The sequence below is a fragment of the Pan paniscus genome, chromosome 5 (genome assembly GCF_029289425.2).
Source record: "Pan paniscus chromosome 5, NHGRI_mPanPan1-v2.0_pri, whole genome shotgun sequence".
Lineage (NCBI taxonomy): Eukaryota > Metazoa > Chordata > Mammalia > Primates > Hominidae > Pan > Pan paniscus.
This window is the reverse complement of record NC_073254.2, coordinates 57,220,063-57,247,972: the sequence shown is the minus strand read 5'-3', so window position 1 is coordinate 57,247,972 and position 27,910 is coordinate 57,220,063. Positions and strand designations below refer to the sequence as shown.

The following is a 27,910-nucleotide window of genomic DNA, read 5'->3' as shown; positions in this document are numbered from 1 at the left end:
TTGTACATATTTATGAGGTACATGTGATATTTTGATACATGCATACAATATGTAATGGTCAAATTAGAATAATTGGGATATCTATTACTTCAAACATTTATCACTTCTTTGTGTTGGGAACATTTCAAATCCTTTCTTCTAGCTATTTTGAAATATACAATACATTATTGTTAACTCGAATTAGGCTACTGTGCTATCTGACACTAGAACTTATTCCCTCTATCTAACTTGTGCCTTTGTGCCCTTTAACCAATCTCACTTCATCTCCCTCCACTTCCCAGCCTCTGGTAACTATCATTCTACACTCCAACTCCATATGATCAACTTTTTCAGTTCCCACATACGAGTGAGAACATGTGATATTTTTCTTTCTGTTCCTGGCTTATTTACTTAACATCAGTTGGCAGTTGTTGAAGCTGGGTGATGGGTATGTGAGTCCTTGGAACACTCTTCTAATACCCTCTCCATGTTATATATGTTGGAAATTTTCAAAAAGTTAAAAGGGGGATCTAACAAATAGAACCATAAAGTATCTAAACTGTTGTTAAATAAACGGTAAAGTCCATAACACGTTAGAATTCTTTCATTTTTCAAGATGTCTACAAGAGAGCAGTACCTTGATTCACAAGCCCTTTGAGATATCATTGAAAGTAGGATGCAGAACTCAGAGCTGCTTGCCTTTTGCTACATTTCCCCCGTAATGCATTCCCCACTCTCCTTCCATCAAAACAGGCACTTACCTCTGACAAGCTGGGATATATTTCAAAGATGCATGCTGAATCCACTGCCCTCAAATGGCAGAGAGAGGATGCAAACACAGCCGGGCAATGCCAGCCATTTCGCAGCCTTCCTACTGTGTCTGAACTCAGAAACAGCTTTACCTCCATTTCTTGACCACATACCTCACAGCCTGCAGCTGTGCAGGGGGGCTGTAAAGAACTGTCCAGCCAATGCTTCACAATGACCATATCACTCACTGACCCCTTTCCACTACTCCTCACATCAGTCTTTGAAACTGCCCCTAACACACTGGGTCACCTGGGTGACCTGTCAAGCTCTGTTTTTAACTGTTTCCTTTTCTTAAAAGTTCGAACTAACCAACTTCAAGTATTTAGAAACTTCCCAAGTCTACTGGATTGTAGCAAAAACCTGTTGATAGACAGAAATGAAGTTCTTGAAAGGGTTTAATAACATTCAATTCCACTTGGGATACAGCCAACACTTACAACACCCATAGATTCACTATGCCTAATACCGAAATGTTATCTCACTCCAGCTGCAACCTCCAAGTCCAATAAACCTTCTTTAGCTACAAACGTTCTTAATTTGAGTGAGACAGGTTCAACCTGAAAAACTTAAAAGGTCAGGTTGTTTTTTTCTAGAAAAATAAATCTTCTCTAAAGCTTCTTTGCTTAAATCAACATTTCATAAAATAAAGCAGCTATTGCAATTCCTCCACGACTTGGACAATATAACTAGCTTTCTTGTCCACCAGCTTTCAGACCCACAGTTTTGTGAAATAAACCTGCTTTTCTGGAAAAAAAAAAAAAAAAAAAAAAGGGCCAGGCACAGTGGCTCACGCCTGTAATCCCGGCACTATGGGAGGCCGAGGCGGGCGCATCACCTGAGGTCGGGAGTTCGAGACGAGCCTGACCAACATGGAGAAACCCCGTCTCTACTAAAAATACAAAATTAGCCGGACATGGTGGCGCATGCCTGTAGTCCCAGCTACTCGGGAGGCTGAGGCAGGAGAATCACTTGAACCCGGGAGGCGGATAGCGGTGAGCCGAGATCGCGCCATTGCACTCCAGCCTGGGCAACAACAGCATAACTCCGTCTCAAAAAAAAAAAAACCAAAATAAAACAAAAAAGCAAAAACAGAAGCCTCACCTAATCTGCCCATAAAACAAGACTAGTGAAAACGATGACTATGCACAAGAGTAAGCACCATTGTTTTTCGGCACCCCCTTTTCCATCGGGTGCACGCAGGCACGCGGACACACAAGCCTCTCCCCTGCCCCCGCGCCCCGCCTGCGCGGGGAATCTGCCACACGGTATGAACTGTGCTCTCAGCGGAGAAATACTCTGTTTGGCCCAGCAATTTACGTGTGTTTTGTTTGTTTTAAGTGGGAAGGAAAGGAAGAGAGTGGGGCGTGAAAACGGGAGATCAGTTTTAACTCAGATTTAATTCAATGGTTCGCGTTTCCTCCCATCTTTCTCTGCATCAAAATGCAGGTAGATCGGTGAAATTTCAAGTTTCTTGGGTCGTTAAATACCCCAATTTAAACGATGGAGGCTGGGAACTGGGGATATAAGGAGGAAACCTAGGGTTGGAAGGGCGGGCAGGGTTAAAGAGGTTCGGGAGCTCCGCAGATCTGAGCGAAGCATGCGAGGCTGCCGCGCCCGGGCAGCGGCTGCGTCTCGGGTTCTCGCCCTGCCCGCTGCCTCGGGTTTTTGCCAGTGACTGCGCCGTCTTGGCTGCCCACCCACACCTCGGGTTGGTCCCGACTTTAGGCTAGGCCATTCACTTCCGGTGACAAATCCCTCCCACCACCCCTAGAAATAATGTACCGCTTCTCCCACCGCTTTCCTAAGACCGACCGCCCCAGAGAGCCACGGAGCCCGGGGCTAGGGTCTCACCCCAGCGCGGCCGGCGACGCCCAGCTGCGGAGGGAGTGGCCGGGACCGAGCTCGGGGAGGGCAGGGAAGAAAGAGGAAGGGGGTGTGGATCTCACCTTCCCCCGCCCCCACCCCTCCGACTGCAGCAATTGGCCAAAAAAATAGTAATCCTTTTATAGACTCCCCCAGGGCCCCTCGAACCAGGTTGCAGTGAGGAACCCAGTCTCTCCCATCGCAGTGCCCCTTGCCTTCTCCTGCCCTAGTAACTGCCTGCGGGGATCCAGGAGCCCCTAGGCCGCGCCGAACTGCAGTGGATAGGGGGGAGGGGGGCGGTAAGGATGAGGGCTACGGGGCGGCAGAAATGGGTTGGGGGAAGGGGTGGTGGAAGGGAAAAGAAAAAACCGGAGGCATGCAAGCGGCTCCCTAACCAGCTGTTCCAGCTGCTGCTTCCTCCGGCGCGGGCCGGGCGGTGCAATATTCCCCCCCCCTCCATCTTTCTCACCACTACCTGTCCCCCCAACCCACCACACGCACTCATCCCTCCCACCCACACCCCTAGTAGCGGATCTCCGGCCTGTAAGGGGGTAGTAGGGAGGAGCTGGGGGGAGGGGGAGGCCTGCGAGTTTCTAACCTTGTTCTTATAAACAAACCCACATGTGCAGCTGCCGCTGCTGCAACTCACCCCACAATCCCGGATATAAGTCCTGCCCCTTTAAGAGGAAAAAAAAGATTCCCCCGCCTGCCTCCCACCCCACCCATCCACAAGAACCTTTGTCTTCCCACCCCCATAGTCAGTCGGCCCCGCCCCATCTCCCCGCCCCCTCCGACGCAGAGGAACCAATAGGCGAAGAAAATAAGGCCGGGGGTCTGACATCATCATGTTAGGCCAATCACCGGACGCGTTGGTGGGAGGCCTCACGGACAGCGCGCCCGGAGGAAGGAAGACAAGAGAGAGGAAGCTTGAAGCCAATATGGAGTCCGTCAGTTGCTCCGCTGCTGCTGTCAGGACCGGAGACATGGAGTCCCAGCGGGACCTGAGCCTGGTGCCTGAGCGGCTTCAGAGACGCGAACAAGAACGGCAGCTGGAAGTTGAAAGGCGGAAACAAAAGCGGCAGAACCAGGAGGTAGAGAAGGAGAACAGCCACTTTTTCGCCGCCACCTTTGCTCGGGAGCGAGCGGCCGTGGAAGAGCTTCTGGAGCGCGCGGAGTCGGTCGAGCGACTGGAGGAGGCGGCCTCTCGGCTCCAGGGGCTGCAGAAACTAATCAACGACTCAGTATTTTTCCTAGCCGCTTACGACCTGCGGCAGGGACAAGAGGCGCTGGCGCGGCTGCAGGCGGCCTTGGCCGAGCGGCGCCGGGAGCTGCAGCCCAAGAAGCGTTTCGCTTTCAAGACCCGGGGAAAGGATGCTGCTTCGTCTACCAAAGTAGACGCGGCTCCTGGCATCCCCCCGGCAGTTGAAAGCATACAGGACTCCCCGCTGCCCAAGAAGGCGGAAGGAGACCTCGGCTCCAGCTGGGTCTGCGGTTTCTCCAACCTGGAGTCCCAGGTCTTGGAGAAGAGAGCCAGCGAGTTGCACCAGCGCGACGTTCTTTTGACCGAACTGAGCAACTGCACGGTCAGACTGTATGGAAATCCCAACACCCTGCGGCTAACCAAGGCCCACAGCTGCAAGCTGCTCTGCGGTCCGGTGTCTACCTCTGTTTTCCTGGAAGACTGCAGTGACTGCGTGCTGGCAGTGGCCTGCCAACAGCTCCGCATACACAGTACGAAAGACACCCGCATCTTCCTGCAGGTGACCAGCAGGGCCATCGTGGAGGACTGCAGTGGGATCCAGTTCGCCCCTTACACCTGGAGCTACCCGGAGATCGACAAGGACTTCGAGAGCTCTGGTTTAGATAGGAGCAAAAATAACTGGAACGATGTTGACGATTTTAACTGGCTGGCCCGGGATATGGCCTCCCCAAACTGGAGTATTCTTCCTGAAGAGGAGCGAAATATCCAGTGGGACTAAGCAGTTGTCACTCTGTTCTTCACTCCTACCAAATACTTTCCACGTTGGACTTTCCCCCTTATTGGGTCTCGAAGTTTACTTATTGTCACACTGTGTGTTTTCAGCATTTTAAGGCTAGAGATTGTAATGGGCTCCTACTTGTAATTTCCATTAAATTCGTAACAGGTATAACACTAAAGCATTTTTGCTATTTTCGTCATGCCTTTGAGACTGAGTCTTACTCCGTCCCCCAGCGTGGTGGCGCGCTGGGATTACAGGCGCGCGCCACCACGCGAACTTGTATTTTCAGTAGAGACGGGGTTTCGCCATGTTGTCCGGGCTGCTCTCGAACTCCTGACCTCAGGTGATCCACCCGCTTCAGCTTCCCAAAGTGCTGGCATTACAGGCGTGAGCCACCACGCCAGGGCTTTATTTATTTATTTTTACCACAATAGTTTGAAGCAGTAAGGGGGAAGGAGGGTGATTATATTGTTTTGTAATAGTTTGTGATACTTGAAACATCACGGTGCATAATAAAGTAGGTCTGCAATAAATACATGGGTTTGTTTGTTGTGTGTGTGTTTTGTTTTTTGTTTTTAAAGAGATGGGCTCTCCTTATGTTGCCCAGGCTGGTTTCGAACTCTTGGACCTCAAGCAATTCTTCTGCCTCAGCCTCCCAAAACACTCGGATTACAGACAGTAACCAGCGGTGTCAGGGTATAGATACATGTTTAATAAATTCCAGAGCTGAGCCCGGGGGCCTGCAATCCCAGCACTTGGGAGGCTGAGGTGGGCAGATCACTTGAGGTCAAGAGTTGGAGACCCGGTGCCAGGTGAAACCCTGTCTCTACTAAAAACACAAAAATTAGCCGGGCATGATAGTTCACACCTGTAGTCCCAGCTACTCAGGAGAACTGCTTGAACCTGGGAGACAGAGGTTGTCGTGAGCTGACATCATGCCACTGCACTCCAGCCTGTGTGGCAGAGTGAGACACTGTCTCAAAAACAAAAAACCATAGGTAATTCCTTTGTCCCTAGACATTCAGTTCCTTCGGAGAGCCATCACTCTTTACGTGTTTCTTTTTTTTTTTTTTTTTTTGAGACAGAGTTTCGCTCTTGTTGCCCAGGCTGGAGTGCAGTGGCGTGATCTCAGCTCAGTGCAACCTCAGCGTCCCTGGTTCAAGTGACTCTCCTGCCTCAACCTCCCGAGCAACTGGGATTACAGGAGCCCGCCACCATGCTCGGCTAATTTTTTGTATTTTTAATAGAGGATTTCACCATGTTGGCAAGACTGGTCTTGAACTCCTGACCTCGGCTGATCCACCTGCCTCAGCCTCCCAAAGTCCTGGGATTATAGGCGTGAGCCACTGTGCCCGGTCCTTTTTTTTTTTTTTTTCCTTTATTTCTTTGAGACAGGGTCTGGGTGAAGGACCTTCTGGGCTCAAGATATCCTCCAACCTCAGCCTCCCAAGTAGCTGGGACTACAGGTGCACCCCATCACCCCCGGCTAATTTGTGTATTTTTTGTAGAGAGGGCTTCATCATGTTGCCCAGGCTGGTCTTGAACTCCTGAGCTCAAGCAATCTGTCCCCCGTGGTCTTCCAAGTGCTGGGTGGTGGTGCGTGTTTGTAATCCCAGCTACTCGGGATGCTGAGGCATGAGAATCCTTTGAACCTGGCAAGAAGGGGTAGCAGTGAGCCATTACTGTGCCATTGCATTTCCAGAGCAAGACTCTGTATAAAAAAAAAAAAAGAAAGGGGGTGGTGCCAGGCGCGGTGGCTCATCCCTGTAATCCCAGCACTTTGGGGGGCCAAGGCAGGTGGATCACCTGAGGTCAGGAGTTTGAGACCAGCCTGGCCAACAGGGTGAAACCTCGTCACTACTAAAAATACAAAAATTAGCCGGGCATGGTGGCACACACTTGGAATCTCAGCTACTTGGGAGACTGAGGCAGGAGAATATCTTGAGCCCAAGAGGCAGAGGTTACAGTGTGCTGAGATTGTGGCGCTGCACTCCAGCCTGGGCGACAAGAGCAAAACTCCATCTCAAAAAAAAAAGAAAGAAATTTTTGGGTCTTTGCCAGTTTGATGGTTACAAAATATTACCTTCCTCTACTAGTAATGGTAATCATCTCCTAACTCATCTCCGCATCTCCAATTTCTGAACTATTCTGCATACAGCTACTAAATTAGTTTTCTTAAAGTATGTCACTCCTGATCTAAAACCTTCTGAGATTCTTATTATCTGATAGACTTCCTGGCCTGGAAGACAAGCCCCTCCACCATCTGTTTCAGCCTACTGTTCTTACATGATGTTTTACTGTTTCATCACACACATTTCATGCACCAGCTAGTCTGAACTAATACCCATTAATCAAACACAATGTATCAGTCAGGGCTCTGGCAGGAAACAGATGGCTTGCTCAAAATGGATACTTTGAGAAGAGCTTAATACAGGAGCTATTTACAAAGCTGTGGACAGAGTATAAGAAAAGCAATTAGAGATGGTACAATATCTGTTACCATACTTAGGGCTGAAGGGACAAAAATGTTACCTGAATGCAGAGAGAGAGAGACAGTTATTGAGCTACCTGACAGGAGTTTCAGTCCTCAGTGGAGGGATGCTGCCAATCCATGGTGACCTGGCAGGGAAAGAGCCATGGGAATTAAACAATGTCATTCTCTTTTATTGGTGCCTCCCGTTGGTGGAGCCCAACTGGAAATTTCAGGGCAAAGAAGTCTGCTGCCGCAGTCCATATGAGTCAGCTCCCAGGATGTAGAACAGGGTGGAGAAAAATGAAGAATGGATCTGGAGGAGGAAATAGAAGACACTAAGGGCAGGCCAGCGCTGTGGCTCATGCCTGTAATCTCAGCACTTCGGGATTGCCTTGGGATTTGCCTTGGGAGGCCAAGGCAGGTGGATCACCTGAAGTCGGGAGTTTGAGACCAGCCTGGCCAACATGGTGAAATCCCGTTTCTACTAAAAATACAAAAATTAGCCGGGCATGGTGGCAGGCGCCTGTAATCCCAGCTACTCAGGAGGCTGAGGCAAGATAATCGCTTGAACCTGGGAGGAGGAGGGTGCGGTGAGTCGAGACTGTACCACTGTACTCCAGCCTGAGTGCCAGAGCGAAACTCCATCTCAAAAAATAAATATTCAGTGCAAATAGTTTTTGCCGTATTTCCTGGCCTTTTCTCGAGCAGTGCCCACACAGATTGGGTCCCCATGCACTTGCCAAAATTTCATACAAGACAAATGTCACGTCCTCTGGGAAATCTGGGATTTTCCTTAGTCTCTTTTGAAAATGAGGCATGGGCCAGGCTTGGTAGTTCATGCCTGTAATCTCAGCATTTTGGGAGGCCTTGGTGGGAAGATCACTTGAGCTTAGGGGTTCAAGACCAGCCTGGGTAACATAGGAAGACTCTGTCTCTACAAAAAATACAAAAATTAGCTAGGCATGGTGGCACACGCCTGTGGTCCCAGCTACTCAGGAGGCTGAGGTGGGATGATTGCTTGAACCTACAGGTCAAGGCTACAGTGAACTGTGATTGTGCCACTGCACTCCAGCTTGGGCGACAGAGTGAGACCTTGTCTCAATAAGAAAAAAAATGAGGAGGCCAGGAGCGGTGGCTCACGCCTGTAATCTCAACACTTTGGGTGGCTGAGGTGGGCAGATCACTTGAGGTCAGGAGTTCGAGACCAGCCTGGCCAACATGGTGAAACCCCGTGTCTACTAAAAATAGAAAAATTAGCTGGGCATGGTGGTGTGCACCTGTTATCCCAGCTACTCGGGAGGCTGAGGCCTGAGAATCACTTGAACCCAGGAGGCAGAGATTGCAGTAAGCCTAGATCACGCCACTGCACTCCAGCCTGGGTGGCAAAGCAAGACACTATCTCAAAAAAAAAAAAAAGGAAAAAGTTTAAAGAGAAACCAAGGAACGACCACTATGGGAAAGAACAGGGGAAACTTCTGGCCAATCAAAAAGTACTAAAGATTTACATAAAAGTTAGCTGTAATCTTTGAGGAGGGGAAATGAAGGAGGGAGGAGTAACTGCTTTTTCCCCAGCTTTGGTTACTGAAATTCTCCGGGGAGGGCCATTCACGCACATCTCATCAGAGATGGTAATTTCCAAGAAAGATGATTAGAAAGTTGGATGACTTTTAAGGTCCTTGAGCAGAGGAATGCTTATGGACATTACCAAGAACATTCCATAGAAGTTGCAGTTTAATAAACCTTAGCAAATCCAGTTCATGCACAAATTTCCCCCAGGAAGCATTGACAGTTTAGCTTTTTTGTTGTTGTTGTTTTTTACAACAGGGTCTCACTCTGTTGTCTAGGCTGGAGTGCAGTGGTGCAATTATGGCTCACTGCAGCCTTGACCTCCCAGGCTCAAGCAATTATCCTACCTCAGCATCCTAAGTAGCCACCACACTTGGCTAATTTTTTTACTTTTTTTTGGAGAGCTGGGATGTCACCATGTTGCCCAGGCTGGTCTTGAACTCCTAGGCTCAAGGGATCCTCCCACCTTGGCCTCCCAAAGTGTTGAGGTTACAAGTGAGAACAAGCCAATTTAACTTTTTGACTGGGTACATGTTTAGTTTATGTTTGTTATTTATTTGTATTTTATTTTATTTTAATTTCTCTCTTTTTTTTTTTTTTTTTGAGACGGAGTCTCGCTCTGTCACCCAGACTGGAGTGCAGTGGCGCGATCTCGGCTCACTGCAAGCTCCGCCTCCCGGGTTCACGCCATTCTCCTGCCTCACTCTCCCGAGTAGCTGGGACTACAGGCGCCCGCCACCACACCCAGCTAATTTTTTGTATTTTTAGTAGAGACGGGGTTTCACCACGTTAGCCAGGATGGTCTCGATCTCCTGACCTCATGATCCGCCCGCCTTGGCCTCCCAAAGTGCTGGGATTACAGGCGTGAGCCACCGTGGCTGGCCCACGCCCAGCTAATTTTTGTATTTTTAGTAGAGATGGGGTTTCACCATGTTGTCCGGGCTGGTCTCGAACTCCTGACCTCAGGTGATCCACCCACCTCTGTCTCCCAAAGTGCTGGGATTACAGGCATGAGCCACTGCGCCTGGCTGATTTTAGTTTCTCTTAATCTTCAATTTTGGTATGGTTATGGCATGAAATGTGTTTCCTGCCATGGAAACCCAAACTATAACATTACATCTCTGGAAACTATGGGCTAGACTTGACTTGGGTTCAATTGTGACTGACGTTAAAGAACCAACTGACTTCTTCAGTCCAATAACAGCTGTAAGACTGGGATACTGGGGCCGGGCGCAGTGGCTCACGCCTGTAATCTCAGCATTTTGGGAGGCTGAGGTGGGAGGATCACCTGAGGTCAGGAGTTCGAGACCAGCCTGGCCAACATGGCGAAACCCCATCTCTACTAAAAATACAAAAATTAGCCGGGCGTGGTGCATGCCTGTAATCCTGGCTACTCAGGAGGCTGAGGCAGCAGAATCATGTGAACCTGGGAGGCAGATGTTGTAGTGAGCTGAGATCGTGACACTGCACTGCAGCATGGGTGACAGAGCAAAACTCTGTCTCAAGGGAAAAAAGAAAAAAGAAGAAAAAACTGGGATATGTCCCCAGGGGCCTTAATAAAAAGTACTGGATGGGGCAGTAGCTCACCCCTGTAATGCCAGCACTTTGGGAGACTGAGGTAGGAGGATCACTTGAGCCCAGGAGTTAGAGACCAGCCTGGGCAACATGAGACCCTATCTCTAACACAAAATTAAAAAATTAGCCAGGCATGGTGGTGCATATCTGCGGTCCCAGCTACTCAGGGGGCTGAAGTAGGAGGATTTTTAAATTTTTAAATTTTTAATTTTTGTGGATAAGTAGTAGGTGCATAAATTTATGGGTTATTTGATACAATGAGTAATAGTAATGCAATGAGTAATAGTCACATCAGAGTAAATGGGGTGTCCATCCCCTCAAACATTTATCCTTTGTTACAAACAATCCAATGATACTCTTTTAGTTATTTTAAAATGTACAATTAAATTATTTTTGACTATAGTCACCTAGTTGTGCTAACAAATACTAGGTCTGATTCATTTTATTTTTATTTTTTCAGACAGGGTCTCGCTTTGTCACCCAGGCTGATGTGCAGTGGTGTGATCCTGGCTCACTGGAGGCTTGATCTCCCAGGTGTAAATGATCCTTTCACCTCAGCCTCCCCAGTAGCTGGGACTATAGGCCTGCACCACCGTGCCTGGCTAATTTTTAAATTTTTTTAGAGACAGTGTCTCCCTACGTTGCCCAGGCTGGTCTTAAACTCCTGGGCTCAAGTGACCCTTCCACTCCAGCCTCCAAAAGTGCTGGAGTTACAGAAGTTAGTTAGCCACTGTGCTCAACTCTGATTCATTTTTTCTAAGTAATTTTTTTTTTTTGAGACGGAGTTTCACTCTTGTTACCCAGGCTGGAGTGGAATGGCACAATCTCAGCTTGCTGCAACCTTTGCCTCCCGGGTTCAAGCGATTCTCCTGCCTCAGCCTCCCAAGTAGCTGGGATTACAGGCAGGTGCCACCACCCCCAGTTAATTTTGTATTTTTAATATGGATGGGGTTTCACTATGTTGGTCAGGCTGGTCTCAAACTCCTGACCTCAGGTGATCCACCCACCTCGACCTCCCAAAGTGCTGGGATTACAGGCGTGAGCCACCGCGCCCAGCCTTTAACTAATTTTTTGTACCCATTAACCATCCCCACTTGCCCCAGCCCCCACTACCCTTCCCAGCCTATGGTAATCATCCTTCTACTCTCTATTTCCATGGATTCAACTGTTTTAATTTTTAACTCCCACAAATAAATGAGAACGTTTGAAGTTTGTCTTTCTGTTCCTGGCTCATTTCACTTAACATAAAGACCTCCAGTTCCATCCATTTGTTGCAAATGACAGGATCCTGTTCTTTTTATGGCTGAATAGTAAGTACTCCATTGTATATATGTACCACATTTTCTTTATCCATTCATCTGTCGATGGACACTTACGTTGCTTCCAAATCTTGGCTATTGTGAACAGTGCTGCAACAAACATGAAAATGCAGATATCTCTTTGATGTACTGATTTCCTTTCTTTTGGGTCTCTACCTAGGAGTGGGATTGCTGGATCATATGGTAGCTCTAGTTTTAGTTTTTTGAGGAACCTCCTAACTGTTCTCCATAGTGGTTGTACTAATTTACATTCCCACCAACAGTGTACGAGGGTTCTCTTTTCTCCGCATGCTCACCAGCGTTTGCTATTGCCAGTCTTTTGGATAAAAGCCATTTTGACTGGGGGAAGATGATATCCCATTGTAGTTTTGATTTGCCTTTCTCTGATGATCAATGATGTTAAGCACCTTTTCATATGCCTGTTTGCCATTTGTATGTCTTCTTTTGAGAAATGTCTATTTAGACTTTTTGCCCATTTTTAAACTAGATTATTATATTTTTTCCTATAGAGTTGTTTGAGTTCCTTATATATTCCGGTTATTAATCCCTTGTCAGATGGGTAGTTTGCAAATATTTTTTCCCATTCTGTGGGTTGTCTCTTCACTTTGTTGATTGTTTCCTTTACTGTGCAGAAGGTTGTTAACTTGACATGATCCCATTTGTCCTTTTTATTTTTTTATTTTTTTATTTTTGGAGACAGAGTCTCGCTCTGTCACCCAGGCTGGAGTGCAGTGGTGCTATCTTGGTTCACTGCAGCCTCCGCCTCTTAGGCTCAAGTGATTCTTGTGCCTCACCCTCCTGAGTAGCTGGGACTAAAGGCATGTGCCACGATGCCTAGCTAATTTTTTTTTTTGAAACAGAGTCTTGCTTGGTTGTCCAGGCTGGAGTGCAGTGGTGCAATCTCGGCTCTCTGCAACCTCCGCCTCCCTGGTTCAAGTGATTCTCCTGCCTCAGCCTCCCGAGTAGCTGGGATTACAGGCACTCACCACCGTGCCCAGCTAATTTTTGTATTTTTAGTAAAGACAGGGTTTTGCCATGTTGGCCAGGCTGGTCTTGAACTCCTGACGTCAGCCGATCTCCTCGCCTCGGCCTCCCAAAGTGCTGGGATTACAGGCAAGAGCGACGGCACCCAGCTACTATTTGTTCATTTTTGCTGTGGTTGCCTGTGCTTGTGGGGTAGTACTCAAGATATCTTTGCTGAAGTGGGAGGATTGCTTGAGCCTAAGAGTTCAAGGCTGCAGTGAGCCCTGATCATGCCACTGCACTCCAGCTTGGGTAACAGAGTGAGACCCTGTCTTAAAAAATAGATAAATAAATGAAAATGAAAATAAATTTAAAAAGCGCTGCTTTTGTGATTTCTTGATCGGAAAGTTTCTCCTAATAGCACTTTCTTTTTTTTTTTTTTTGAGATAGGATCTTGCTCTGTTGCCTAGGCTGGTGTGCAGTGGCAGGATCAGGGCTCACTGCAGCCTCAACTTCCTAGGCTCAAGCCATCCTCCCACCTCAGCCTCTGGAGTAGCTGGGACTACAGGTGTGAGCCACCTCACCCGGCTAATTTTTCGTATTTTTTGTTGTAACAGGGTTTTGCCATGTTGCCCAGGTTGGTCTAAAACTCCTGGGCTCAAGGGATCCCCCCACCTCGGCCTCCCAAACTGCTGGGATTACAGGCATGAGCCACTGTGCCTGGTGCACTTTCTATGTTTTAATAAATAGTAGAGTAATAGAGGGTGCCGCTTGACCATCCACATGGCTTGAACTTTTCGCTGTGCCCAGCACAATAGTATTAAGTGTCTGACAGTTCTGATTCCTCTTGTGGTAAGCCTTGCTGCTGTCCTTGTGTAATAGGCCAGGATAGCTGGGGACTTATCCTGGGAACAGCCCTCAGATGAATGACTCTCCAGAGTTAGTGAATAAATAGCTCAGCTCCTTCACCCAAGACAGGATAATTCTGAGATGTGTTTCCCCCAGGGATTTCCTTCTCCAGAGTGGAAGCTGGTGTAATAGCACAGTCTTGTGGGCCGCCTTTCCTTCCTGTACCACTTTGCCACCCCTCCATGGGTGTTATCTGAATCTCTCCAATTAACTACTTTCACTCCCAGTTTAGGGCAGTGTTTTTAGTGTCTCTCAACCTTTTTTTTTTCATTATCACCCCCCCTAAAGAGCCTATTTTAGACATTTATTTGTTTATTTATTTATTTTTGAGACAGGGTCTCACTCTGTCGCTCAGGCCGCAGTGCAGTGGCGCGATCATGGCTCACTGCAACCTCTGCCTCCCAGGTTCAAGGGATCTTCCTACCTTAGCCTCCCAAGTAGCTGGGACTATAGGCATGTGCTACCATCCCCGGCTAATTTTTTTTGTATTTTTGATAAAGATGAGATTTCACCATATTGTCCAGGCTGGTCTGGAACTCCTGGCCTGAAGTGATCCGCCTGCTCTGGCCCCCCAAAGTGCTGGGATTATAGGAGTGAGTCATGGTGCCTGGCCAGATCTTTTTGTTTTGAAAAGATAGGGGCCACACAGATTTCACATTGGGACTTCTTTTTCCTAGTTATGCCCCTGGGAAGAGGAATAGAAAATGAAGAAAGTTATGGAACATTGAAAGTAGAGGGTGGCAGAGGCCGGGCATGATGACTCACACCTGTAATCCCAGCACTTTGGGAGGCTGAGGTGGGCAGATCACCTGAGGTCAGGAGTTCGAGACCAGCCTGGCCAACATGGTGAAACCTCATCTCTACTAAAACTACAAAAAATTAGTCAGGCATGGTGGTGCACACCTGTAGTCCCAGATGCTAGGGAGGCTGAGGTACAGGAATTGCTTGAACCCAGGAGGCAAAGGCTGCAGTGAGCCAAGATTGTATCGCTTCACTCCAGCCTGGGCAACAGAGCGAGACTTGGTCTCAAAAAATAAAAATAAATAAAGTAAATAAGGGCCAGCTGTGGTGGCTCATGCCTGTAATCCCAGCACTTTGGGAGGCCGAGGTGGGTGGATCACCTGAAGTCAGGAGTTTGAGATCAGCCTGGCCAATGCGGTGAAATCCCGTCTCTACTAAAAATACAAAAATTAGCCAGGTGTGGTGGCAGGTGCCTGTTGTCTGTGAGTCCCAGTTACTTGGGAGGCTGAAGCAGGAGAATCACTTGAACCTGGGAGGCGGAGGTTGCAGCGAGCCAAGATCACACCACTACACTCTAGCCTGGGCGACAAGAGCAAAACTCCATCTCAAAAAAAAAAAGTAGATGTCAGTAAAGAGTACTGGATTCCTTAAAGAGCTATCTCACTGAAAACAACTATAAATGCTAGATAAAATATATCAAAATACTTGTAAAAAGACATCATGGAGCTGCAAAGAGAGTAAAGAATATGTGGATGTGGGCGGAGAATTACTCAAGTGCCAAGGCAAGAGGCTGAAGGCACAAACTGTTTCAGTATAATAAAAAAAGTTAAAATAAAAATGGTTATGATACAAATTAGATATAGAGATGATCATGGACATTATCAATCATTAGTACAAAGATTATTAATCATTAGCTTTTAATATTACTCTTTGTTGTATTACTAATATAACCAAAAAATAACCAGCAGGTATAGAGTCAGGTGCTGAAGGGACATTGGAAGAAGTAACCAAGAAAGCAAGAGGTGAGCCCTCTGTTATGCCCACATAAGGGCCGCTTGAGGGCTCCTTGGTCAAGCGGTAATGCTAGTGCCTGGGAAGGCACCCATTACTTAGCAGACCGTGAAAGGGAGTCTCCTTTCCTTGGAGGAGTCAGGAAACACTCTGCTCTACCAGCTTCTTGTGGGAGGTTGGATATTATCCAGGCCTGCCCACAGTCATCCAGAGGCTTAAACCCCTCCCTGTGGTGCTGTGCTTCAGTGGTCACGCTCCTTGTCCACTTTCATGCTCCTCCCATACTCCTGGTTCCTCTTTAAAGTTCTTAGATGGTAGCGGTAGAAAAAATAGTGAAAGTCTTAAGTGCATAGAAGAAAACACTGACGTATGCTGCCTTCCCTCTCTGCTTCAGCTACCTATAAGGGAAGGGCTCGCTGTCCTATAACCACGTGACTTACTTGACCTTATCAATCACTTGGACGACTCACCCTCCTTACCCTGCCCCCTTGTATTGTATACAATAAATATCAGTGCACCCAGCCATTCAAGGCCACTACGTCTCCGTGTCTTGGTGGTAGTGGTCCCCCAGGCCCAGCTGTTTTCTCTTTATCTCTTTGTCTTGTGTCTTTCTTACGATCTCTCGTCTCTGCACACGGGGAAAATACCCGCTAAGCCCCGTAGGGCTAGACCCTACATGTGGAGATCAAAAAAAAAATTTTTTTTTTTTGAGACGGAGTCTTGCTCTGTTACCCAGGCTGGAGTGTAGTGGCACAATCTCAGCTTGCTGCAACCTCCACCTCCCGGGTTCAAGCGATTCTCCTGTCTCAGCCTCTGGAGTAACTGGGACTACAGGCATGTGCCATCATGCTCGGCTAATTTTGTATTTTTAGTAGAAACGGGGTTTCACCATGTTGGTCAGGCTGGTCTCGAACTCCTGACCTCAGGTGATCCACCTGCCTTGACTTCCCAAAGTGCTGGGATTACAGGTGTGAGCCACCACACCCGGTAGAGATCAAAATTAATCCAGAGATGTGAGCTAATTCTTTTTTTTTTTTTTTTTTTTTGAGGCAGAGTTTTGCTCTTGTTGCCCAGGCTGGAGTGCAATGCCACGATCTTGGCTCACCGCAACCTCTGCCTCCCAGGTTCAAGTGATTCTTCTGCCTCAGCCTCCTGAGTAGCTGGGATTACAGGCACGCGCCACTGTGCCTGGCTAATTTTGTAGTTTTAGTAGAGACGGGGTTTCTCCATGTTGGTCAGGCTGGTCTCAAGCTCCTGACCTCAGGTGATCCATCCGCCTCAGCCTCCCAAAGCACTGGGATTACAGGCGTGAGCCACTGTGCCCGGCCAATGTGAGCTAATTCTAAAACTGACTTTGTTGTGGGGCTGGGAGGTCTCTTGAACTCTTGTAACCTTGAGTTTCATTTTAATGGCACTGGAGAGAGGAGACAAGAAGGCAGACAGAAGCCAAAATCTGAGGCTTCCAAAGGGTGGAGTCTACTGAGCCCATCTTCAGTGTAAGAGTATGCTGTGGTCTGAATGTCTGTGTTCCTCGCTGTGGTGTTACGATATTTGTTGGTTTTCATCCACGTTCCTGGCTCATAACTCCCACAGCCCTTGTTCTGGTCTTTCGTTATAATGTTGGGTGTGTTGGGCCTCAGGGGCAAGCCTCCGACCTTCTCCTGCCCACCTTCCACCCGAATGTCTCCCTACCTTTCTGACTGTGGGTCTTAAGACCTTCCGAAGAGAGGGTCCTGCACTGTACCGTGGGGGAAGGAATACTGTTGTCATGAAGCTTCCAAAAAAACCCCAAAAAGGCCCAGCAGCCCTGGAGTCAAAGCCGGTTCCCGGCCCAGCCCCATCCTGAAACAGCCTGCCTCCCCTTTCCTTTCAACATGACAGATGCTGCCATGTCCTTTGCCAAGGACTTCCTGGCAGGTGGAGTGACCGCAGCCATCTCCAAGATGGCGGTAGTGTCCATCAAGCTTTTTAAATTTACTTTTGTTATTTTATTTTATTTATTTATTTATTTTTGCTCACTGTAACCTCTGCCTCCCAGGTTCAAGCCATTCTCCTGCCTCAGCCTCCCAAGTAGCTGGCATTACAGATGTGCACCATCATGCCAGCTAATTTTTGTATTTTTAGTAGAGACAGGGTTTCACCATGTTGGCCAGGCTGGTCTCAAACTCCTGATCTCAGGTGATCCACCTCCCTGGACCTCCAATGTGCTGGGATTACAGGCGTGAATCACTGCTTACCACCTGACTTCTTAATGATGACAATGAGAGCTGGAAAACAATGGAATAATAGTCTCAGCTGGGCGTGGTGGCTCACACTGTAATTCCAGCACCTTGGCAGGCTGAGGTATCGGATCACTTTAGGTCAGGAGTTCCAGACCAGCCTGGCGAACACTGTGAAACCCTGTCTCTACTAAAAATACAAAAATTAGGCCAGGCACGGTGGCTCACACCTGTAATCCCAGCACTTTGGGAGGCCGAGGCGGGTGGATCATGAGGTCAGGAGATCGAGGCCATCCTGGCTAACACGGTGAAACCTCGTTTCTACTAAAAATACAAAAAATCAGCCAGGCGTGGTGGTGGGTGCCTGTAGTCCCAGCTACTTGGGAGGCTGAGGCAGGAGAATGGCGTGAACCCAGGAGGCGGAGCTTGCAGTGAGCCAAGATCGGGCCACTGCATTCCAGCCTTGGTGACAGAGTGAGACTCTGTCTCAAAACAAAACAAAACAAAACAAAAATTAGCTGGGCATGGTGGCACACATCTGTAATACCAGCTACTCGGGAGGCTGAGGCAGGAGAATCACTTGAGCCTGAAAGGCAGAGGTTGCAGTGAGCCTAGATTTCTTTTTTTCTTTTCTTTTTCTTTTTTTTTGAGATGGAGTCTCACTCTGTCACATTCCAACTTTTTTTTTTTTTTTTGAGATGGAGTCTCACTCTCTTGCCCAGGCTGGAGTGCAGTGGCACGATCTCAGCTCACTACAACCTCTGCCTCCCGGGTTCAAGCGATTCTCCTGCTTCAGGCACCCGAGTAGCTGGGATTACAGGCACCTGCCACCACGCCCGGCTAATTTTTGTATTTTTAGTAAAGACAGGGTTTCACCATGTTGGTAAGGCTAGTCTCGAACTCCTGACCTCAAGTGATCCACCCGCCTTGGCCTCCCAAAGTGCTGGGATTACAGGCGTGAGCCACCGTGCCCGGCCATAGTGAACCTAGATTTAGACACCACACTCCAGCCTGGGGGACAGAGCAAGACTCCATTTCAAAAACAAACAAAAAAATTGTCTCACTGTGCTGAGGGACAGTAACAACCTATTAGCAAGAAATGGGTTTCTGATAAAGCAGAAAGAATTAATTTAATAAACCCCAAACAGTCAACCTAGTATTGTATACCTTATAAAAATGAACTTTCAAAATAAAAGGTGATGTTTAAAGATATTTCCAGACATAAAACCATAACAGTTTTTTTTTTTTTTTTGAGATGGAGTCTCGCCCTGTTGGCCTGGCTGGAGTACAATGGTGTGATCTCGGCTCACTGCAACCTCCGCCTCCCAGGTTCAAGCGATTCTCCTGCCTCAGCCTCCCAAGTAGCTGGGATTAGAGGCGCGCACCTCCATGCCCAGCTAATTTTTGTATTTTTAGTAGAGACAGGGTTTCACCACGTTGGCCAGGCTGGTCTCAAACTCCTGACCTCGTGGTCCACCCACCTCGGCCTCCCAAAGTGCTGGGATTACAGGCGTTAGCCACCGCGCCCGGCCCATAAAACCAAACAGTTTTTACACAAATACTAAAAGCATTCTAAAGGATGAACTTCAGAAAAAGGGAAAATAATCCTTGGGAAGGAGACACATACAGGAAAAAATAGTGAGTAGGGACATTGATAAATATGTAGCACATTTAAACAAATGTTGACTTATACAAAAGAATAATGACATTTATGGTTTGGCACAGAGGCTCATGCCTGGAATCCCAGCACATCTGGGAGGCCGAGGCCGGCAGATCACCTGAGGCCAGGAGTTTGAGACCACCCTAGCCAACATGGGAAAACCCAGTCTCTACTAAAAATATAAAACAGCCGGGCATGGTGGCCAACGCCTGTAATCCCAGCTACTTGGGAGGCTGAGGCAGGATAATCGCTTGAATCCTGGAGGTGGAGGTTGCAGTGAGTCAAGATCGTGCCACTGTACTCCAGCCTGGGGAACAAGAGGGAAACTCTGTCTCAAAAAAAAAAAAAAAAAAAAAAAAAAGAAACATTTGAAGAACACAGTGATATATTTTAAAAAGAGCATTGGCCTGGCGCAATGGCTTATGCCTGTAATCTTAGTGCTTTGGGAGGCCGAGGTGGGCAGATCACCTGAGGTCAGGAGTTCGAGACCAGCCTGCCGAAGATGATGAAACCGCATGTCTAATAAAAATACAAAAATTAGCTGGGCACCGCGGTGGGCACCTGTAATCCCAGCTACTCGGGAGGCTGGGCAGGATAATTGCTTGAACCTAGGTAGTAGAGGTTGTAGTGAGCCAAGCATGCTACTGAATTCTAGCCTGGGTGACAGAGTGAGACTGTCTACAAGAAAAAAAAAAAAAAAAAGATCATTGCACCCAATTATTACATAAGACACACTTTTATTCCCCCCAAACACATGTGGAATATTGACCACAGGACAACTGGCCACAAACTAGGTCACAGAGCAAATCTCAAAGATTTTTTTTCTAGATTTGGTATTGTACATGTTATGTTCTCTTACTACAATGTAACTTTTTTAGATTTATATTTTTTATTTCTGTATTTTTGTTTTGTTTTTATAGAAACAGGGTCTCACTGTGTTGCTCAGGCTGGTCTCGAACTTCTTAGGGTTATACCCTAGAGAAACTTCTGCACAATGAAAGATACACACAAATGTGGTTTTTTTTGTTGTTGTTTTGAGATGAGGTCTTACTCTGTCATCCAGGCTTGAGTGCAGTGGCTCAATCACTGCTCACAGCAGCCTCAATCTCCCAGGCTCAAACGATCCTCATGCCTCAGTCATGAGTAGCTGGGACCACAGGTGCACACCACCACGTGAGGCTAATTTTTGTATTTTTTGTAGAGGCAAAGTTTCACCATGTTGCCTAGGCTGGTCTTGAACTCCTGGGCTCAAGTGATCCTGCCTTGGCCTCCTAAATTGCTGCGATTACAGTTGTGAGCCACTGCATCCAGCCACAAATGTTGAAAGAGCTCTATGCATGAAAGTTTAACTCTAGAAATCACCCATATATCTCCTGGCAGAAGAATGTATACTATGTATATTCTATATATGACAATGAACTATAGCTACATGTAACATGTGTGTCTCTTAAAACATGTTGACTGAAAAAGAAGCAGATCCCTGAAGACCATCTACACAGTAACATACAATTGTTGTAAATCTCAAAAACATCAAAAATTTGTTTGTAGGAAAGCACTTAATGATTTTTATATGAAAAAGAAAAAGCTGGCTGGGCACAGTGGCTCACGCCTGTAATCCCAGCACTTCGGGAGGCTGAGGTGGGCGGATCACTTGAGGTCAGGAGTTCAAGACCAGCCTGGCCAACATGGTGAAACCCTGTCTCTACTAAAAAATTAGCTGGGTATGGTGGCAGACACCTGTAATCCCAGCTACTCAGGAGGCTGAGGCAGGAGAATCGCTTGAACCTGGGAGGTGGAGGTTTCAGTGAGCCGAGATCGCGCCATTGCACTCCAGCCTGGGCAACAAGAGCCAAACTCGGTCTCAAAAAAAAAAAAAAAGGAAAAGAAAAAAAAAGAAAAAGCTAAGGTGTTCAGATTAATGGTGACCTCTTGAGTGGGAGGGAGAGTGCATTAGTCAGCTCTGGCTGCTATGACAGAATTCCATAGACTGGGCAGCTCGAGCAACAGGCATTTACTTTCTCACAGTTCTGGAGACTAAAGTCCAAGATGAAGGTGCCAGCAGGGTTGGTTTCTGGTAAGGCCTCTCTCCCTGGCTTGCAGATGGGTCTTCTCACTGTGTCCTCACATGGCCTTTCCTCAGTACTGGCTTGGGGAAAGCTCTAGTCTCTTCCTTTCCTTTTATTTTTATTTTTATTTTGAGACAGGGTCTTGCTCTGTCACTCAGGCTGGAGTGCAGTGGCAAAGTCTCAGCTAACTGCAACCTCCATCTCCCAGGCTCAAGCAATCCTCCCATATCAGCTTCCCAAGTAGCTGGGACTACAGGCATTCGCCACTATGCCTGTCTAATTTTGTATTTTTTGTAGAGAGAGGGTTTTGCCATGTTGCCCAGGAAGGTCTCAAACTCCTGAGCTCAAGTAATCCCCCCGACCTTGGCCTCCCAAAGTGCTGGGATTACAGGTGTGAGCCACTGCACCTGGCCCCTTTTCTCTTTTTCTTTTCTCTTCTTTCTTTTCTTTTCTTTCTTTCTTTCTTTTATTTTTCTTTCTTTCTTTCTTTCTTTCTTTCTTTCTTTCTTTCTTTCTCTCTCGCTCTCTCTTTCTCTCTTCTTTCTTTCTCCTTCCTTCCCTCCCTCTTTCCCTTTCTTTCTTTCTTTCTTTCTCTCTCTTTCTCTTTCTTTTCTTTCTGTTTTTTTTTTTGAGATGGAGTCTTGCTTTGTCGCCCCAGGCTGGAGTTCTGTGGTGCAATCTCAGCTCACTGCAACTTCCACCTCCCGGGTTCAAGCAATTCTCCTGTCTCAGGTTCCTGAGTAGCCGAGACTACAGGTGTGCACCACCATGCCCAGCTAGTTTTTTTGTATCTTTAGTAGAGACAGGGTTTCACCATGTTGGCCAGGCTGGTCTCGAACTCCTGACCTCAGGTGATCTATCCGCCTTGGTCTCCCAAAGTGCTAGGATTACAGGCGTGAGCCATCGTGCCCAGCCCCTCTCTTTCCTTTCTTCCTTCCTTCCTTCCTTCCTTCTTTCCCTCCCTCCCTCCCTCTCTCTCTTGCTTTCTTGCTTTTCTTTCTTTCTTTCTTTCTTTCTTTCTTTCTTTCTTTCTTTCTTTCTTTCTTTCTTTCTTTCTTTCTTTCTTTGTTTGTTTTGAGAGAGTGTCTTGCTCTGTCACCCCAGGCTAGAGTGCAGTGGCATAATCTCGGCTGATTGCAACCTCCGCCTCCCGGGTTCAAGCAATTCTCCCGTCTCAGCCTCCTGAGTAGCTGGGACTACGGGCATGCGCCACCATGCCCAGCTAATTTTTTTGTATTTTTAGTATAGACATGGTTGCACCATATTGGTCAGGCTGGCCTCGAACTCCTGACCTCAGGTGATCTGCCCGCCTCCGCCTCCCAAAGTGCCGGGATTACAGGTGTGAGCCATCCCGCCCAGCCTCTCTTTCTCCCTCTCTCTCTCTTTCCCTCCCTCCCTCCCTCCCTCCCTTCCTTCCTTCCTTCTCTCTCTCTCTCTTTCTTTCTTTCCAGGTTGGGGTGCAGTGGCATGATCTTGGCTCACTGCAACCTCCACCGCCTGGATTCAAGCAATTCTTGTGCTTCAGCCTCCCGAGTAGCTGGGATTACAGGCGCCTGCCACCACACTGGCTGATTTTTGTAATTTTTGTAGAGACGAGGTTTCACCATATTGGCCAGGCTGGTCTCGAACTCCTGACCTCATGCGATCCTCCCACCTCGGCCTCCCAAAGTGCTGGGATTACAGGAGTGGGCCACCACACCTGGACAAGAAAAACGGTATAATTTCGTTATTATAATAGCATTAATGGTTATTTCTTTTTTTCCCCCCAAATCCGAGAACTTTATTGGACAGAGCTCCGTGCAGGGCCAAGGGCCCGGTGGCGAGGGCAGCTCCATCCAGGAGGTCTCAGCAACAGGAGCCACACTCTAGCTAAGGTTATAGACAGCTGGGAGACCAGGGCCTCTCCGCAGACGCGGGAACAGGCCAGATCTTTATAAATAAACATCCAGTGAAGAGAAATGACAACTCTAAGTCATCCGAATACACAGAGCACTCTAGGGGGTGGGGCACCGGGGGCCTGGAGGGGCGATGAGTGGACCCAGATGTCCATGGCACGGGGCGGCGTGGGGAGTGGGGTGGGGGCAAGGCCAGGGCAACAGACAACCGGCACTAGGACGCTGCGCTGCGCATGTACAAGATCAACTACTGGGGGCCGCGGTCCCGTGCGTGTGTGTCAGGCTCTTCGTTCTGGAATGAGGAGGGGTGGTTTTTACATCATATTCAGTGGCTGGTGGGCTCGGAGAGGGGCTACTCTGTGGAGAGGATGAGGGCAACGACGAGACCGTACAGGCCGAGCACCTCGGGGAAGATGAGGATCAGGATCATGCCCATGAATAGTCGGGGCTGCTGGGCCGTGGCTCGCACACCGGCGTCCCCCACGATGTCTATGGCAAAGCCGGCTGCCAGGCCGCTCAGGCCCACGCTCAGGCCGGCGCTAGCTGGAGGCAGCTCCTGTAGAAGCTGATGTCGTCATTTGGGGAGCTAGCGATGAGGACTGTCACCACCAGGCCATAGATGGCGATGATGCCAGCCGTGACCACCGGGATGATGGACTTCATGATCAGCTCCGGCCGCATGACAGACATGGCCGCGATGCCGGCACCGGTCTTGACCGTGCCATAGGCAGCGCGCGGGGCGCTGAAGACCATGGCGGCCGAGGCTGCCATGACGGCGAAAAACGAAGCATACTCGGGGCCGTTCTTGGACTCGGACATTGTCTGCGGGTGGGGAGGGGGCAAGCTCTGCGGCCGAGGCGGAGGCGAAGACCGGGGCGAGGCCGGGCCGGGCGCGAAGGCGAGCACGCAGGCGGCGGCGAAGACGATCAGCATTAATGGTATTTCTAAAGAAGAAAAGTGAACCATCCTTGGTTCCGCTAACCTCTTCTATTATCTCTATAATAGATGTCTCGCATCTAGACTCACATCCAACATGGTCCGGAAGCAGGAAGGAGCCCTCCCTTCTCTGACAGATTAATTACTGCTTCCTTTGCAGTCCACTTTTCTCTGCTTGTTCATCGCCATATCTTGCCTTGATTCGTACTTGAAAGGTTTGGCCAGAGACATTTCTGATGTGTCTGTTCTTTTTCTCTTACTTTTCTGGGTAATTTAACGTGCTGGGGATGCGAGCACGTTAAATTTCCATCCATTGAAGCCATTCTATTTAGGGCCACCAGGGGGCATCCACAGACTTGCTATGGGCTCAGCACCGGCCTCCTCGTCGTATTTACAACCTCAAGGTCATTTGAGGAAAAGAGGTGCCTGACTAATCGGGTTATCCTTGTAGAGCTATTTTTAAATTTTTGTTTCTGGTTTCTACATTAAATCTTTCTTCCTCTTCTTCCCTCTGATTTTCTCTTGTCTGCACGTGTGCTTCTAAGAGGCTCTCTGTGATAGCGTCACAGTCATCTACATCCTATTTCCTGCAGGACAATTGTCTTCCAATTTTTATTTTACTTTTTGTAGGAGGTATGAGTCCTCTGGTTGTCTGAACATCCTCTTTTGGAAAGAGCAAAACAAAAGGAAACAACTTCAAAAGTGGCAGCAATTCTTTTCAATGTCCTTGATGATAAAGAGTTGAAATCCTTTCATAATCCAAAGCTATTATAAGCCAACACTGGCTGTTAGAAGAGTGATCACTTTGGGTAATATTGTTTTTGACCCAAAATGCTGTGTGACTATAGTATAACAAGAATGTTTCCCCATATGGCTCAGGACCTGGCTTTTGAAGTCACTCCCATTTGGAGTCCAGACTTGAGCTGAGCAATGGAATAAGTGCTTTGTTTTCCAAGGTGACTGTTGGATGGGAAAACTCATGTCTTGTTGCTTAGTTCTTACACCTCCTCTGCCTGTGGAGACTATTCCTCTGATTTACATAATGATTTGGAGACCTTGAAGAGGAGTGTGTGGGTAGTGAGTCTAGTGTAGGGGAATCAATGCACATAAGGGAAGAAAGGAGATTCTGGATTAGAGTTTTGACCCACTTGCCACCAAGAGCTCACAGGCTTCATATTCTAATCATGAAACCCTTTTTGGTATTAGGTGGACAGGAATTTGATGACAAGATTGGTTTGTTCTCTCTTTTTTTTTTTTTTTTTGAGATGGAGTCTTGCTCTGTCGCCCAGGCTGGAGTACAGTGGTGTGATCTCAGCTCACTGCAACCTCTGCCTCCTGGGTTCAAGTGGTTCTTATGCCTCAGCCAGCCTCTGGGAGTATAGCTGGAGTTACAGGTGCCTGCCACCATGCCCAGCTATTTTTTTTTTTTTTTTTTGTATTTTTAGTAGAGATGGGGTTTCACCATGTTGGCCAGGCTTGTCTTGAACTCCTGACTTCAAGTGGTCCACTTGCCTTGGTCTCCCAAAGTGCTGGAATTACAGGCATGAACCACCACACATGGCCTTGGTTTGTTCTTAAAAGCCCTTGTACTTATGCACAGGCTGTTCTGAGAAGTAAGATTATTGGATCTTTGGGAATTTTAATGCATTTTAAATTTTAGGGTGGGTGAGGTGGCTCACACCTGTAATCTCAGCAATTTGGGAGGTTGAGGCAGAAGGATTGCTTGAGCCCAAGGAGTTTGAGACTAACCTAGGCAACACAGCAAGAATCCGTCGCTAAAATTTTTTTTTTGAAAATTGTAATAGGTATAGCTAAATTGCCCTTCCAAAGGGCTGTAAAACTTTACACTCTAAAGAAAACAAACAACATTATTAAAAAGTGAGCATGCTGGGCATTGTGGCAGGTACCTGTAATCCCAGCTTCTCAGGAGGCTGAGGTGGGAGGATTGCTTGAGAATAGTAGTTGGAGACCAGCCTGGACAACATAGATAGATACTGACTCAAAAAGAAATAAAAGCAGGCAAAAGTGCTGAACAGACACTTCACCAAAGAAGATATGCAGATGGCAAATAAGCACATGACACATGAAAAGATCAAATGTCATTAGGGCACGGCAAATTCAAACAAGATGCGGCTACACACCTATTACAGTGGTTAAAATCCGAAACACTGACAATATCAAATGTTGGCAAGGACATGAAGTAAAAATTGCTGGTAGGAATGCAAAATTGTACAGCCACTTTGCAAGACAGATTGGCAGTTTCTTACAAAGTTAAACATAGTCTTACTATATAATCTAGCCATTATGCTCCTAGATATTTACCCAGATGAATGGAAAATTTTTCACCAAAAACCTGCACATGGATGTTTATAGCAGTTTTATTCATAATTGTCAAAAACTGGAATCAACCAGGATATTCTCTGATAGGTGAAGGGATAAACCGTGGTACATCCATGTGATGAAACGTTATTCAGTGATAAGAAGAAATGAGCTATTAAGCCGTGAAAAGATACAGGAATCATTAATCACATATATTGCTAAGGGAAAGAAGCCAGTCTGAAAAGGCTACATGTTGTATGATTCCAACTGTAAGATATTCTAGATAAGGCAAAACTATAGATCTAGACGGTGGTTGCCCAGGGCTGAGGAGTGAGGGAAGGAGGAATGAATAGGCAGAACACGGCAGGTTATTAGAGTAGTGGAAGTATTCTGTATGATACAATAATGATGAATACATGACATTATGCATTTGGCAAAAGTGACAGAATTATATGCACAAAGACTGAACCTTAATGTAAACTATAGACTTTAGTTAATAATAGTGCATCAATATTGGTTCATTAATTGTACAAATGTACCACATTAATGCAAGATATTAATTAGAGGAGAAACTGGTTGGGGAGATGGAGAATAATGGGAACTCCCTGTATTTTCTGTTCAATTTTTTTGTAAACCTAAAACTACTGTAAGAAATAATCCATTAATTAATAATAATAATAAATGTACAGATTCACCAAGAGTGTACACTTCTACTTCCACTCTCTTTGTTGATGTATGGTGACAGAATTTTGACATACATTCAATTTTATGGATCGAGTTTGGTCTTTTTCTTTTTTTGAGACGTCATTTCACTCTTGTCACCCAGGCTGGAGTGCAATGGCGCAATCTTGGCTCACTGCAACCTCCGCTTCCCGGGTTCAATTGATTCTCCTTTCTCAGCCTCACAAGTAACTAGGATTACAGGTGCCTGTCACCATACCCAGACAATTTTTGTAATTTTAGTAGAGACGGGGTTTCACCATGTTGGCCAGGCTGGTCTTCAACGCCTGACCTCAAGTGATCCACCCACCTTGGCCTTCCAAACTGCTGGGATTACAGGTGTGAACCACTGTACCCGGCCAAGTTTGATATTTTATTGTTGTTTGGATTTGCATTTTCCTGCTTATTACTCAAGTTGAGATCTTTTTCAGATTATTGGACTTTTCACATTTCCTAATTATGAATTGTCTGTTCCTGGTTTTTGCCTATTTTTCCAGTTGATTGTTGGTCTTTTGATTGTGAATTTTTTTTTATTGTGAATTTGTGGGACTTAAAACATTTTTGCATATTAATTCTTTTTTTTTTTTTTTTTTTTTTCAGACAGAGTCTCACTGTCACCCAGGCTGGAGTGCAATGTGGGGATCTCAGTTCACTGCAACCTCCACCTCCTGGGCTCAAGCGATCCACCTGCCTTGGCCTCCCAAAGTACTGGGATTACAGGCATAAGCCACCATGCCTGGCCACTGTATATTACTTTTTAATTTTACAAGTTGCAAATGTTTTCTCACGATCTGTCACTTTCTTTCTTTCCTTCCTTCTTCTCTTCTTTTCTTTGTCTTTTTAAAATTTGAGACAGGGCCTCACTCTGTCACCCAGTCTGGAGTGCAGTGGCACGATCATGGCTCAG

General features: G+C 47.1%; 2 protein-coding genes and 1 pseudogene across 4 annotated transcripts in view; 1 reads left to right on the top strand and 2 right to left on the bottom strand.

Moving 5' to 3' along the window:
• Positions 1-3,340, bottom strand: part of BICRAL (BICRA like chromatin remodeling complex associated protein) — a 121,228-nt gene extending 117,888 nt beyond the window's left edge. Inside the window, exon 1 of one of the 2 annotated variants that reach the window (XM_063604905.1) lies at positions 3,302-3,340. The gene's annotated coding sequence lies outside the window, so the exon portion shown is untranslated. Of the gene's footprint in view, positions 1-740; positions 3,214-3,301 lie in introns of those variants that run through there. The other variant, XM_034962103.3, reaches the window with a different exon arrangement.
• A 153-nt stretch (positions 3,341-3,493) lies between these two features.
• TBCC (tubulin folding cofactor C) lies at positions 3,494-5,164 on the top strand. The gene has a single exon (XM_003833288.7). It carries the CDS (start codon positions 3,498-3,500, stop codon positions 4,629-4,631), a length of 1,134 nt encoding a protein of 377 aa, XP_003833336.4. The 5' UTR covers positions 3,494-3,497; the 3' UTR covers positions 4,632-5,164.
• Positions 5,165-20,543: 15,379 nt separating this feature from the next.
• LOC129397961 (V-type proton ATPase 16 kDa proteolipid subunit c-like) lies at positions 20,544-24,002 on the bottom strand (annotated as a pseudogene). Its single transcript, XR_008955664.2, has one exon. The product of XR_008955664.2 is annotated as a V-type proton ATPase 16 kDa proteolipid subunit c-like (transcript).
• Between the last annotated feature and the right edge of the window lie 3,908 nt (positions 24,003-27,910).